This window comes from Salvelinus namaycush, chromosome 5 (genome assembly GCF_016432855.1).
Source record: "Salvelinus namaycush isolate Seneca chromosome 5, SaNama_1.0, whole genome shotgun sequence".
In the NCBI taxonomy this organism is placed as follows: Eukaryota; Metazoa; Chordata; class Actinopteri; order Salmoniformes; family Salmonidae; genus Salvelinus; species Salvelinus namaycush.
This window is the reverse complement of record NC_052311.1, coordinates 57,481,068-57,496,932: the sequence shown is the minus strand read 5'-3', so window position 1 is coordinate 57,496,932 and position 15,865 is coordinate 57,481,068. Positions and strand designations below refer to the sequence as shown.

General features: G+C 43.1%; 1 protein-coding gene across 1 annotated transcript in view; it reads left to right on the top strand.

The window, feature by feature from the left end:
* Window positions 1-12,889, top strand: part of LOC120048528 (activating signal cointegrator 1 complex subunit 3) — a 148,363-nt gene extending 135,474 nt beyond the window's left edge. The window contains exons 36-43 of the mRNA XM_038994591.1: window positions 2,793-2,904; window positions 3,230-3,364; window positions 5,560-5,784; window positions 8,474-8,625; window positions 9,074-9,224; window positions 10,372-10,578; window positions 10,668-10,843; window positions 11,033-12,889. Of these exons, the coding sequence (XP_038850519.1) occupies window positions 2,793-2,904; window positions 3,230-3,364; window positions 5,560-5,784; window positions 8,474-8,625; window positions 9,074-9,224; window positions 10,372-10,578; window positions 10,668-10,843; window positions 11,033-11,180 (1,306 nt within the window). The 3' untranslated portion in view covers window positions 11,181-12,889. The remainder of the gene's footprint in view (window positions 1-2,792; window positions 2,905-3,229; window positions 3,365-5,559; window positions 5,785-8,473; window positions 8,626-9,073; window positions 9,225-10,371; window positions 10,579-10,667; window positions 10,844-11,032) is intronic.
* The last annotated feature ends 2,976 nt before the right edge of the window (window positions 12,890-15,865 follow it).

The window sequence follows — 15,865 nt, the reverse complement described above, 5'->3', positions numbered from 1 at the left end:
ACCCAAACACAGCTACACACACACACACCCAAACACACCTACACACACCCAAACACACCTACACACACACACCTACACACACACACACACACACCTACACACACACAAACACCTACACACACACAAACACCCAAACACACACACACACCCAAACACACCTACACCCACACACACCCAAACACACCTACACACACACACAAACCCAAACACACACACACCCAAACACACCTACACACACACACACCCAAACACACCTACACACACACACACACCCAAACACACCTACACACACACACTCAAATGTCATTTGTCATTAGAAGTTAATGAAGCTCATAGTTGTGTGCACTTATGGCCATGTCTCATGTGGTAGCTCTTACCCATTAGAGCTGCTGAGCCATGCATGGAAGCCGTTTTGGCTGTGTGTTGTCTTAGCTCAGCAAATACTGTATGGCCCAAAACCTGGGAATCATTTTGTGATGAGGGTATTTTGTTTGTTCCAGGCTGTGGGCTGGCATGGCCCAAGGGCAAGGCTCCTCTAGACCTATAGTTTGTCTAAAGTCTTAATAATTATCTGTTACCTCAGTTTTACCCCTAAAACAAACCCAGAGAAAACAAACAGGCCTATTCTGTGGTATTATTGCTGCTTATGATGCAGTGGCTTTTGATCGATGTGTGCCGTTTATTCTGTGTATTGATTTTTATGTGCTAGCTAGAGAATATACTGTGTGTGTGTGCGCTGTGACGATAATATACGTTATCTGTATAGATTAAGTGTATCTGTGTTAGTGTGGGGAGCATGGAGTCGTTACTATGGTCAGCGCAGGGTTATGAGTAAATCAATAAGCAGTAAAAACATACATATATTACAGACTCCCCATAGACTCCTTTAATACCGCTGAGTTATTACTGCCACTGGCCACATCTTAAACATGTCCAATAGTATTTATCTGTTTTAGCATAACTTTGCAGCGGCTACAGAGGGTTTATTAGAGAGAAGGGAAAGGTAGAAAAGCATTGTATGACGTCTCAGCTGTTTCCTTAAAGATGGACTCCTTTTTAGGGACTTTTAAAGGATTTTCCTTGCTCATGTGGTGTTTTGGACCTATCAGAAGTTACTATCAGAAGTCACTTGATTTGGGAGTAATAGTCGGGAACTAGATATGAAAATGATATAACGTTTCAATTTCCTCTATTAAATAGCCTAAACGTGGCTGCTGCTTTTTTGTTGTCTGTTTCCTAAATGTTATATATAATCTCTCTTCCTAGTTTCTGTTACATGTACACTACCGTTCAAAAGTTTGGGGTCACTTAGAAATGTCCTTGTTTTTTTAAAGAAAAGCAAAAAAAAATGGTCCATTTAAAATAACATCAAATTGATCAGAAATACAGTGTAGACATTGTTAATGTTGTAAATGACTATTGTAGCTGTAAACGGCAGATTTTTTATGGAATATCTACATAGGCGTACAGAGGCCCATTATCAGCAACCATCACTCCTGTGTTCCAATGTTGTGTTAGCTAATCCAAGTTTATAATTTAAAAAGCTAATTGATCATTAGGAAACCCTTTTGCAATTATGTTAGCACAGCTGAAAACTGTCCTTCTTTAGACTAGTTGAGTATCTGGAGCATCAGCATTTGTGGGTTCGATTATAGGCTCAAAATGGCCAGAAACAAAGACCGTTCTTCTGAAACTCGTCAGTCTATTTTTGTTCTGAGAAATTAAGGCTATTCAATGCGAGAAATTGCCAAGAAACTGAAGATCTCGTGCAACACTGTGTACTACTCCCTTCACAGAACAGCACAAACTGGCTCTAACCAGAATAGAAAGAGGAGTGGGAGGCCCCGGTGCACAACTGAGCAAGAGGACAAGTACATTGGAGTGTCTAGTTTGAGAAACAGAAGCCTCACAAGTCCTCAACTGGCAGCTTCATTAAATAGTACCCGCAAAACACCAGTCTCAATGTCAACAGTGAAGAGGCGACTCCGGGATGCTGGCCTTCTAGGCAGAGTTTCAAAGAAAAAGCCATATCTCAGACTTGCCAATTAAAAAAAAAAATGAAGATGGTCAAATGAACACAGACACTGGACAGAGGAAGATTGTAAAAAAGTGTTATGGACAGACGAATCTAAATTTGAGGTCTTCGAATCACAAAGAAATACATTTGAAAGAAAAAATGAAGATACTGGAGGAGTGCTTGACGCCATCTGTCAAGCATGGTGGAGGCAATGTGATGGTCTGGGGGTGCTTTGGTGGTGGTAAAGTGGGAGATTTTTTCAGGGTAAAAGAGATCTTGAAGAAAAAAGGCTATCACTCCATTTTGCAACGCCATGCCATACCCTGTGGACGGCACTTAATTGGAGCCAATTTCCTCCTACAACAGGACAATGACCCAAAGCACAGCTCCAAACTATGCAATAACTATTTAGGGAAGAAGCAGCTGGTATTCTGTCTATAATGGAATGGCCAGCACAGTCACTGGATCTCAACCCTATTGAGCTGTTGTGGGAGCAGCTTGACCGTATGGTACGTAAGAAGCGACCATCAAGCTCTGCAAGGCTGTAATTGCTGCAAATGGAGGATTCTTTGATGAAAGCAAAGTTTGAAGGACACAATTATTATTTCAATTAAAAAAACATTACTTATAACTTTGTCAACGTCTTGACTATATTTCCTATTCATTTTGCAACTAATTTCATGTATGTTTTCATGGAAAACAATGACATTTCTAAGTGGTCCCAAACTTTTGAACTGTAGTGTAGGTCTAACCGTGGTTGTTATGTGTTGTCCAGTTACTACAGCCTGGATGACATCAGCCACGAGACCATCAACAAGTACCTGTCCAACCTGGTGGAAAGGAGTCTCCGAGACCTGGAGTGTTCCTACTGTATGGAGATAGGAGAGGTAGGGGAGTGTTTGTGTGTACGACATGTATGTATGTGCACATGTATTGATATTAATTAATTTGCCAGTGTGCAGTGTGAAGATATAAGGCACACAGGTACATACCGAGGGAACCATTGTGGTTTGTGTTGATAGATTTAACATGAATCGGTACAGTTGACCATGTCTTCCCTCCTGTCTTCTCGCCCCTCTTCCTCTTTGTCTTCTTTCCTCTCCGTCTTCCTCCCTGTCTCCTCTTATTTTCCTCCCTGTATCCTTTCATCTCCTCCACCCTGTTTCTTCTCCTCTCTTTCTCCGTCTCCTCCTACGGTCTCCCTCCCTCCAGGATGATTGCACCATTGAGGCCCTGACGTACGGTCGTATCTCCTCCTACTACTACCTGAAGCACCAGACAGTCAGGATGTTCAAGGAGAGGCTGAGGGCTGAGCTGCCCATCCAGGACATCCTCTCTGTCCTCACGGTATGTCTGACTGCCTGCTGGGAATGACCACAGAACATGATGACATTGTCTTCATCAGGGCATCAATCTCCTCTACTATAGACTGTCCTGGACTAGACTGTCCTGGGCATCTGGACTACATGCCCTGGGCATCTGGACTGCCCTGTGCTGTACTAGACTAGGCTTTACTAGACTAGGCTGTACTAGACTGTACTCCAACAGGGTGGGACTACAGCCATTGAATAACATGTCCTTTTCTAAATGTTTGAGTGTGTAGTTTATTCTTCTAGTCTATTGGGAATTGTAAAGGCCGATGTCATTTGTTTACCATACTATTGTGCATCTACATGTGCTTCTCCCATTGTATTCACATTGAGAGAGAGAGAGACTACTGGACAGTATAATAGGTAGATAACCATGATTGAGGTCTGGATCTCAGTTCTGTCAAATTAACACCTCTTATCTGGGCCTCATTAACTCCCCTCATTACTCCTGGGTCTTTGTTCTCCTCCATATGGTTTTCTTCCTCTTTTTCCCTGTTAATAGTGAATACCTATTCCTCCTCACCCTCTACTCCCTGTTTTAGTCTGTTATTCCTAGTGAGGCTGTTGATTGGTGGCTGGTAATTGGTGGGATCATTAGGACACAAAGTGGTTTCACATCTCTCCTCAATGTCGGTCGTAGCTGTGTCAGATAACCCGTCGTGCCCCCTCCACCCTCTGACCCCCCCCCAATGATGGCTCTCACCCAGACATTTCGAAGAGATGGGAGGGTGAAGGATCACAGATTATAGAGGAACTGTCGGGAAAGAAATGTGTTGAAAATGCAGAAAATATTTAGACATTAGCTTCCCCTCTTTTGCTCCCACAATGCCCCAGCCAGCCCCCCCCATCCCTTGTCCACTCCCCCAGCTAGACCCCCCCCCCCCCCCCCCCCCTTTGAAGCTCTACTATTTCCAATTCTTAAAGTTCACAAGGGACCTACTATAGACACACACACACACACACACACTGGAAGAGTATATGGAAAAAGTATGTTTCTCTTTCTCTCTTGCTCTTCCCTCTATTTCTCTCCTGTCCTTTCCAACCTTCTCCTTTCCCTCCCTCCCTGTCTGTAAATGTCACTAAAGAGAAAGTGTGCAGGAGAGATGGATGGAGGGAGGGAGGCAGGGATGGGTTGCTGGATGGAGTGAGTAGGGGAGTTAGCAGTTAGTGTGTTGTGATGATCTCTGTATAAAGATCTATTGTCTTTATCCCCTGCACATCTGCATGCAGACACTAAACCACTGCCATATCAATCATTTTAGTCCTGTTTTTCCCCTCATCATTCCCCCTGTTTCTCAATCCCCCTTTTTTCTAACACTGCATCTCTCTGCTGATGGATGTCAGCTTAACAGTCCAGAGCAGGGTAGGCCCAATGACAAATGTCTCCGCTGGTCCTCTGTTGATGGAAGTGCGTTGGGGAAACTTAACGTACTGCAGTGAATTAGAGAAACACAGAAAAAGAGCCATGCGTGTCCATGCATCTGTCTCCCCTGAACAAGCCTCAACACAGAACACACCGTCAGCACTAAACACAGCCCGATTGATAGGGCATCATGGTTTTATATTAGACCAAATGGTTTTATACTAGACCAAATGGTTTTATACTAGACCAAATGGTTTTATACTAGACCAAATGGTTTTATACTAGACCAAATGGTTTTATACTAGACCAAATGGTTTTATATAGCCTATACATATCCTATGAGGAGTGAAGAATAGAGATGTGGGTAGACATTTAGACATTCCACCTAGACTGAGTGTTTGATTGTTCGACATCGGCCATTCACAGTTTAGCACAGAGTCTAACAATATGAAAGAGAACCACCACTGTACATTGTATCAAAAAATCAACTTTATATTGTGGAAAATTGCTGTGTAGTTGCTGACTGTTCATAGGATTTTATGAGCAGGTTTGGACAGTTGTAACTTAAGGTTTCTTCATTCGCTGAGAGGTTTTGCTCTTAAATATATTTTGGGGGGACAGCTCTCTTGGGTGAGGGGAGCCAGTGATCCTGATGCAGCTGTTTTAACGGAGATGACTGAAACAAAGGATCTTAACCACAGAACCACAGCAGGGTACTAACTTCCTCCTCGCTTACTTCCATCTCTCTCCTTCTCTCTTTTTCTTTATATCCACCTCTCTCTTCCCCCTTCCCTCCCTCCCTTCTCCAGGATGCTGAGGAGTACGGGGAGCTGCCGGTCAGGCACAACGAGGACCAGCTGAACAGTGAGCTGGCTCAGCGTCTCCCCCTGCAGGTCAACCCCCACAGCTACGACAGCGCCCACACCAAGACCCACCTGCTGCTGCAGGCCCATTTCAGCCGCGCCCAGCTGCCCTGCTCCGACTACGGCACCGACACCAAGACCGTGCTGGACAACGCCATACGCATCTGTCAGGTTAGTGGCTGACTGTGTGTGTGCAAGATCTGCTGTGTAGGTTTATGTACTGTACCACACACTACATCCCTCTGGGTACATCCACCGCCCTGCTCTTTTCTGAACAGTGCACCTCTGAAATACTTCCTCTGTTTTCTTGTCCTTTTGTTTCCATCAAAAAGAACAGCTTGCTTTCATACATCCCAGAATGGATCCTCTCTCAGCCCTGGGATTCAGACCCTGAGCACATTTCCACGTGTCAGTCAGTCAGAGCACCAGTACTCAGATGTTCTGGGTGGAAGAAAGCTCTTCCCTGTTCATTCAATATGGGAAATGGAAGGCTTGTCTAAAGACACAGAGAGGCAGTTTCTGCCACTTTGTAGCATGATCAGGACAGAGTGCAGTAGAGGTGACATAGGGATGACATAGAGAAGATATAGACAGGGCTCTAAATTAATGTTTTTTTATTGGTAGCACTGGTGCTCCCAACTTTTAAAAAAAGTTAGGAGCACAACATAAAATCTTGAAGCACCAAAATATATATTTTTTTTTATTGATTTAGATATAGTATATTGGGCCTATATGAATTCTAGCTACTTTTGAGGCACATGTTGTGGTATATAACTAATATTTAACCCTGTAAGACACTTGTTTATTGTCAAAAGCTAAAATGTTGATACAAAAACTTGTCATTTAAATGACAAAGTGTTTGGCTGGTGGGGTTTCTGTACTGTGTGTGTAATAGTTTGCCAAATAAACGACCACTCGAATGGTACAAATCATCAAGATATATCATTTTTTCAGGTAAGTCTACTTTGCAGTTAACATTTAATTTGGAAAGTTGTATGGAAAGCCTTTAGAAATGACTGTTTCGGCGTCGCTAACTGGCTACACGAAGTTACGTCTTCAGAAAGTTGAAGGAAAAATACAAATCACTGATGCATACTTCAAAATTCAATATTCTTTACTTTGGATTAAACAAATAGGTTTTGGATTGAAGGAATCTACGCTAGGGCACTCAGAAACAACTGCACAGTGAAGCATGTCATTACAGCCATTATCTGGACGATTAATTTTTTAATTTTTTTATGGTTGCACTGGTGCTCCCAAAATAAAATGTCAGATCGCACAGCAAAATATCCAGCAGCATGTGCCACCAAATGGTTGCACTTTAGAGACCTGGGCATAGACATGTCATGGAGGTGTCATGGAGGTGTCTTGTGTTCAAACTATTTCCATTTCAGTGTGATAATGGATCAGGATATGTTTTTGCTGTTGTTGATAAATTATGCCTTTTTAAAAGACAAAGGCAAATACTGTATCTATTTTGGGTCTCTGGCTTCCTAGCATGAAAGTGTTGAGTGTGATGAGGAAGACAGTCATGTTTGATCACAGGACCTCACAGGGACAGCACGGCTTTAACAAGACAGACTGCACTGTCTGCCACTAACCTAACCACCACACACACACTTACTGCTGATAGTTCCAGTACACACACAATACACACACACACACAATCTTAGAATACACACACACATAATGTGGATCCTGACCGGCAGGAGGCCTTGTCACTCAGGAGGCTGTTGAGGTGTGCAGATAAGTTGTAGCTCCTCGTAAAAAGAGCCTTATCAGGGATTGCTCCTAACAACCAGGCCTGCCCACCAAGTGCCCTGGCCACCAGATCCCAGGTCTGCTGGTGATTGGCCATGCCTGGGAGAGATTTGGTCCATGTCTGCCTGTAGGATCTGGTTCTGTAACCCATTGTTGCTGCCTTTGTATGTGTGGGGGGGATGATCTGCAAAGCGCTGACTGTGTGTGTCTGGTAGTGATTGTCCATTGCTCGTCCACAGGCTAACAGAGCCTTTTTCCTCATGTGGCGAGGGTATCATATTCATTAGAGCCAAACGTTTTGCAACGGAAAATGAAATCAAGCGTCGCTTTTTGGACTGAAGTTTCAGTCCGTTTTGATGCCTAATGAATATGGCCCAGCTAACGGGGACTCCAGTGACATCAGCCGTAGTTCTGTCACCATCCATTTGCTTCTTCAGCTTCTGTGAAATGTTAATCAGTACTACTTTAATTTGTACTGCATTAGCATTTTGATTAACTCTGCCGGGGCTTCGCCTGTGCACTCAAGGTCCTCTTTAGTCATAGTTACTGCCGGGGAATTACTTTCTGATGAATTAAGTTTGTTAGAATGCAGCGGAGCTTGGCAAACTCTAACCTTACGAGGGAGGGAGGGAGCAGGTAGTGTTTTTCGTCTTGTTCTGGAGGGATATCTGCGGAGTGGTCACTAGCTGGCACAGCCACAAAGTCATAAAATATGATTTTAAACTTAACCCTAACCTTAACACTGCTAACCCTGATGCCTAACCCTAACCTTAAATGAACACCAACAAGCAATATAGCCAATTTTTACTTTTCAGCTTGCCCCAGTTCTGCCGCCAGGACAAGACTCATCCCAATAAATATCAACCTGCAAAGGAGGGGGGAGGAGTGTGTTAGAGAAATTGAGGGGTGTATTTATTGTGTAGCTGTTCAGCATATGTGCATGAATGTGTAAAGACATATTGAATTTGAGTGTGCAAAAGTGGCTCAATCGTAACGTAACTCATTGTGAGTAAATCTCACACTGATGTCAGTGGGGGATTTTATATAGTCATATAAATGCACGCATTTTTCAACTAAAGTATTTCCTGTCTGTCTACAGGCCATGCTGGACGTAGCAGCCAACGAGGGCTGGCTGGTGACTGCTCTCAGCATCTGTAACCTGGTGCAGATGATCGTTCAGGGCAGGTGGCTCAATGACTCCTCTATACTGACCCTACCTACCATAGAGCAGCAACACCTCTACCTGTTCAGGTAGACAACATGACTCTACTGACCAACACACACACACACACAGGATGAGCATGGTGCTAGGACTCTTAATTAACACTCTATGGCATGGACCATTTTACAATCCACCGACACTATCAAACTCTGCAAACATTCTTATCATCAGGCAGCATCAGTTACATTCTGCGCGCGCGCACACACACACACACACACACACTAACACACACACAGAGAGGAAATTCAAGAGTGAGTGTCCAAAGCAATCTTAATTATTTTTACATACACACCATGTGGATTTGAGAGACTGTGTCCTACAGTGAAGAATCATTTTGTGCAAACTCAATAAATATGGTAAGGAGAAAGGGATAGAGGGATGAGAGAGGACAGAGGTTCCAGTGGCGACGACACAACAGGAAGTGTGGTTAGGATTTAAAATCACATGACTAGATCTGCCCCCTGTTGTTCCCCGCAGCAGGTGGAGCTCCAAGGGAGGGAAGGGCGGGGCCAGGGGCTTCCACGGACCAATAGAAGGGCTCCCTGAGCTGATTGCCACCTGCGATGGGCGGGAGAACACCTTCGCTGCCATCGTGGGGGAGGAGCTTCAGCCCCATCAGATCTCCCAGGTAACAACCTTCTAACATTCTGCGTTCCTTCACCTCACCGTTATAGAACACATCCAGATACTGGATGTGTAAAGTGTCACTTTCCTATAGAAACAGAGGCTTTCTAGGGGTACATACGCTTCACCATGAACCCTCCAGTCTCCATTGTCCTCCACCACAATAAAATAACGTGAAATACTTCCAAGGTGTCAGCCTCATCTCTCTATTCATGTAACGGTCTCAAATACACTACCAGAGCACTACCAAACCACATATACACACACTCTACCACCGTCAGCCCACACACAGACACACAAACACACAGAGTGAGAAGCATCAGTCTGTCGCGGTGGTCCAAGGTACCTCCAGGATCTCCTATTACGGTCCAATGCGAGGGTTTACAGCACCAATCTAAGTGCTAATTGCAGCTGTAATGAGAGCGTCCAGGCGCCACTGCAAGCCCGGCGGCCTTGCCCAATCAGTGTCCCCGCTCCCCCTCCTCCCAGCCCCTCAACGTCCCCCCCCCCATGGCATCGCGGCCTGGCTAATTAAATAACTAGATGCGTGGCAACGTCCCAGTCTGATTCGCCAGGGGACAGTAATCCTTACATAAATAGCTTTTGTTGGGTGAATCTGAGAGGCTTTTCTCCTTCTCCCATCCCAGTCCCTCCCTGACACTGACAGGGTCTTCAGGAGGAAAACACACACACTCTCACACAAACACACACACACACACACATACATACTCAGACACGCACATTCATACACCTATCATCCATACGCTCTCTGTCTCTACCTTCCCTCTACCTCTCTTGCTCTCTATCCCCTTTTGGATTTGTGTTCTCCATTTGAGTCAGAGATGTTAAAGTCACCATGACAAAGCTTTAAGAGGCACCTAAGACCATAGGAATTATGTGTGTTTGAATGAATCAAGCTTTCATCAAACGCTGTAGTCTTACCAGATAGATATGTCCATCTTAAACAAGATTAAACTCTCACTTAAGTCTGACTCTCTCTCTCTTCACCTCTGGCTCTTTGTTTCTCTCCCTCTTTTCTCTCTCTCTGCACTCCGGTCTGACACATTTTCTTGTCTCTCCCTCTCTCATTTCTCTGCACCCCTCTGTTTCTCTCTTACTATCCCTCCTACCTCTCCCCTCCTCTCCTCCAGGCCTGGTCGTTCCTCAGCCATCTGCCGGTGGTGGAGGTGCATCTGAGTGTGAAGGGTTGGTGGGAGGGGTGTGGGGAGCAGACAGAGCGCCCCCTCCCTGCGGCCGGGGGGAAGCTCAGGGATGACAGAAGCTGGCTGGACGTCCATGCTGACCAGGAGTACGTCCTGCAAGTCTCACTGCGGCGCATCAACACCAGCCAGCAGAGGGTACGTTCACATATTTATAAAGGAGCTCACACACACATTATTGATGTTAATTGACTGCTGATGAGTTGATTTGTCATCATGTCTTCCAGAGGAAGCAGGACAGTAAGGCCCAGGCCCCCAGGTTCCCCAAGAATAAGGATGAGGGCTGGTTTCTGGTTCTAGGAGAGGTGGAGCGCAGAGAGCTACTGGCCGTCAAACGCATCGGATACTGCCGACACCGCAGCACCGTTTCCCTGGCCTTCTACACCCCCGAGAAGACCGGAAAGTACGTACAGGAATGTTAAAAAGAATTGGAAAAAATTCAACACATTTTTTCTTTGGTGTCTAAGCCCAGTTACTTTAGGCGTTTTGGGACAGCTGCCGGTGTGAAAGGGCTTTATAATCAAGTTTGATTCATTGATATTTATCCCACCACAAACTCTTACTTCCCCTTAACCCCCTCCTCTCCGTCCAGGTGTATCTACACGCTATACTTGATGAGTGACTGTTACCTGGGTCTGGACCAGCAGTATGACCTCCACCTCAATGTGACCCCTGCCTGCATCGCTGCCCAGGTCAACAGTGAAGTCACTGAGGCCATGGGAGGCATGTCCGTCAAGTGATACGTCAACATGATGACGTCATCATGAGTGACATGATGACAATGACCGAAATGAGCATATAAAAATTACAAAAGACAATGGCCATGAGCGTCTTTAGAGGCCAATGTTCGATATGTTTACACTGATGATGTGATGGTTGTGATTGTGTGACTGGAGGTTAGCCTTAAAGCAGGGATGTCAAGCACATTCCATGGAGGGCCTAGTGTGTGCGGGTTTTTGGTTTTTCCTTTCAATTAAGACCTTGACAACCAGGTGAAGGGAGTTCCTTACTAATTAGTGGCCTTAACTTATCAATCAAGGACAAGGGATGAGCCAAAAACCCTCAGCCACTCTGCCTTCTGTGGAATGAGTTTGACACATGTGCCTTAAAGGGTCCCATGCCTGTCTGGTAATATAAAGGGAGGGAATGAGGATACAGGGTTAAGGAACTAGGGAGAGTCTGGTTCATGGGCTATGAGAAACTGTTTGGCCTAATAGGACCCTGTACAATGATCGGTCAGTCAATAGAAATACTCATGAAAGACGGGGCTGTCAAGTTACCTCATCAACATTGTGTAATACAATGAATACCTATTTTGTTGCAGTATATCATATCATTCCCCAGTCATATTGTGTAAATTATATTTCCAAGCATTGGCCTACTATCTAAAACTCCCCAAATCCACCAACTTTTGAACAGGTGGTGAGGAAAATAAAACCTGATAAAGGGTGGCTTGTTTTACTCAGTTGATTTAGGGACTGGGGAGTGGGGGAGGGGTGACATATTTTATTGAGACGTTGTTGAGATGAAGAATAACAGTAGTAAGAGAGAGCAGCAGAAAGCGTGGTGGTTAACTGCAGGAAAAACGTGGCATCACTGTGTCCAACAGGGAAAAGCTGCTCCCGGAGAGTTTAGTTTATTTAGGCTGGCGGGGTGGAACTGGAATTCTGTGCGGATGTGTGAAACACGCTTCCCTGTAGCGCTGTGGGGCTACAGTACTGCCCCCCACCCCCACAATCCTTAGTGTATAGCACAGAATAGCCTCCTCCTTTCCTTCTTCCTCCTCCTCTTTCTTTGTGTAAGATTCATCTATAGAAGCTGATCAAACTGCCGTAGACAGTCATACAAGGAACAGAAGAACATAACCGAAATACATAGAGGTAAATGTGTAAAGATGTCTCAAATTGTTTCATTGATTAGTATGTTGTAACTGTTTATTTTCTTGGGAGAGCTGACGACTATATTTTAGAACCAAACTTATGAGACATAATCCATCTGCGTCTTTGTTCTGATTTTTGGATTGTCCAATCAATTGAAGCAGATGTAACTTCTCTGTTGATTGAATATAATGACTTTTGAAAAAAACTTTTGCTTGGTTTGAAAAGTCTTGAAATAATTTGGGGGTTTTTCAACTTTGAGATAGTGACCTATATATTGTTATGTTATATATATTACACTTACTATCAATGCCAAGACATATCATGCAAATAATTACCAATAAACCTCCTTATATAAAAAGCACACCATTTCATCTCAAACTACACTGCATGTGCAAATACTTTCTCTACTGACACTGTCTGGTTGCACCACCATGTCATTTCTATAGTATACAGTCTGTCACTGGGGCCATTTTCCTCTGCTATGGTTTCATCTGAATATGGAACCCGTATGGTCCTAAAGAACAACTCTCCGTCAGTCAGACATGGGTCAAATAAACATGTCAAACAGTTTCAAGTATTTGGTAGTGTTTGTGGTGAGCATGATTTAGATCTGTACCTACACCCCTGCGCTGGACTCCTCTCCCGTAGCGGTCAGGTTCACCACATGATCGCCATATTTCCACCTCTTCACTATTGGATCCAGAATTGCAGAATGCTAATAGGCCTATTGTATGGGAATTAAACCATAGGGAATGAATGCATTGCTATGTCTCTGCAAAAAAATAGCATAAGCTACTTTTTTTCAGTCTATTTGTAGGGTATCCCATATTTGAGCTTAATTAAATATGAATATAATTGTTACTTTATAGCCAAAGTGTGACAGGGACTCCAATGTAATTTGATGATTTTCATCTGAGTAGGCCATATAGCTAAATAGTGGGCTGTGCAGGCCTCAGTGCTAGACCTGTATTTTATTATAGGTGTATGTTGTTTGGTAGTGTAGCCTACTGCATTAAGGTTAGTTATGGATATTAGCCTAGCAGTGCCTAATGTGATCATCCACATTTTCGAGTTAAAAACTATGGAGTCTAATCTAATTAATTAGCATAATGAAAAAATCCCCATCAAAATCCTTCTGTTTAAGCTAGCTAGAGATATCTGTTTATATCTGATATTTTTGCATGGGCTGCGTCTCAATCTACTGCATCTGCCAATGGCGGCCTTCCGCATCTGTGGTGGAAGGTGGTCGAGCTACAGCTGTGTTTGTCAGATCATGAGACATCTCTATCATCCGAACGGTTTGGTCTACAAATTAATTTGTTCTCCGTTTTTCTCTACTATCCCCCACAAGTGTCACTTCATGGAACTCATCTGAAGTCTTACCACTGATCTGCCAACTTTCATCTATTATCAGTTTGGGCTACACACTAATATGACCCCTCTATAGAAAGGTGAGGCTATCATGAACACTTACATATTTTGCTATTGGACACCTACAAGCCTCACAAGACTCATCTGAAGGTAGCCCAGTACCAAATTGATCGAAATAGTTTAGTGCCCAAAATGTTTATATATATATATATATATATATATATATGGGTTAAAAAAAAACATATTTCCTGATCTTTAATCAATCATATATAGGACAGACACTTTAAAATTAACATGATTTTGATTAATTTTTGATAATCGTTTTTTTCATGTATGAATCTGTTATTCAATTATTTTCTCTAAGCTAATAGCAGTAAGGCCAAATTCAATGTTTCATCAAGTAAGTAAATACTCTTTTTTATTAGCCTACCTAAAGGGGTCTTAAAATTCCAAACCAAAGCTAAATGATCATTGGTTTGACCATCTTAAAACGTGTTATGTTAGTCAGAGTCATGTTATCTTAGTAGAACCCCTGCTTTGACTCTTTAAGGATGATCTTTTCTGTTATTTTCACAGTGAAATGTAGGCTATCTCTGTGTGTAGCCATTTAGACGAAACGTCGTTAGATTGTCTAACTTGAGGCATGCCACCTTACTGTCGATTAAGACCATCAATGACGGGCGACATGTTGCTGTGAATTTCGTCATGTTAGGCTAATAATGCCTACCCAGTGGAGGTAGCCTAGGTAGATGTTTTACTGTGTGGCATCATGTTGAGTCCATCCTGGGGACTTAATAAGCTCAAGTATTTTCTATTGTTCTCTTTTCCACAGATATTTGCAGTCTAATTAGTATTTTTTTTAAGGTTAAACTGGCGTCAACTATTCCCTTGCATGCACCGCATCCTGGGTTCTTTTTCTTCCTCGCGCGCCGCAGGCGATATCCTATCATCCGGGGGGCCGTGTCGAAGTGAAAGAAATACGAACACAAGACATGATGAGAGAAATACTAGAAGAGTGTGGATAGGGTGGGAGAGAGTGCATGGGCAAGGGCACACTTGTCTTTCCGTGGACTTATCCCAATATGGTGTCCACATCAGAGAGAAAAAACGGTCTATTACGTTCCAAATTGATTTCGCATAGGCTTAGTTGTTTAACCCTGGGTTACAATGCATTAACTAATTCTTATTCTGTATATTAACTGCTGGGGCTATAATTATATATTTTGCCGTTAGTCATAAGCTATTTTATTTTGTGCAATTGTCTGTTTTATCGGAAATAAAACGGAAAGGTTGACATATGGGAAACACTCTTTTCACGCCACTTTGATACTGAAGATACTTTTTCGTAGCAGGTAAGGAGACTGAGGTTAGGAAAATGGTTAGGGTTAGGGGTAAGCGAAAATACTCACCTAACATCATACGAAAATCACTAGGTATCGAAATGGCGTGAAAAATTTCCCGTTGATATATAATCTAGGCCTATCTTTTCCCGTTTTATAGGCCTATATTTCCAACAAAGAATCACTTCAATATTGCAACTTTTGCAATTTTATTCAATATCACTAACGTACATGATTAATCTGTATTGCGTAAAATGTACCCTATATGCGCTAGACCTCTAGCGTTTCCATATCTGCCATCTCGTTTGGCAGTTTATCAACTGCATCAGGCAATTGAATAAACTCCGCGGACTAAATGCATTGTGACACTGGTCTATCAACATACATCAGGTTATGTTATGGAATTGAAGTCCATCTATAGTGCATGGTCATCTAACCTGCTATCCCCGAGATATTACATTTGAAAAACATTTTGCATACCTACATTTTTGAACCACTTGACATTTTGAAATTTTACCATAACCGTGTTTATACTTTTTGGTTATTAACCTACTATTTCATTCCTCCATAGCCCTAAACGTAGCCTATATTTCCTTATCAGGACTATCAAATATGAAAGCTTTATTTTTTATCTGGAGAATCAGAAGATAACGTTAAACGACTAGCCCTATATGCTAAACTTGGGTCACACAGCATTAAAACAAGTATCTAAAACAACGTATCGCTATAAAAATAGATATATATCAACGTATAAGCCTACCTAATAAACGAATAACATGAGCCGTATGGCTCTCTATAGTGTCCCCAGGATGATTTCAACAAGGCTAGAGGTGA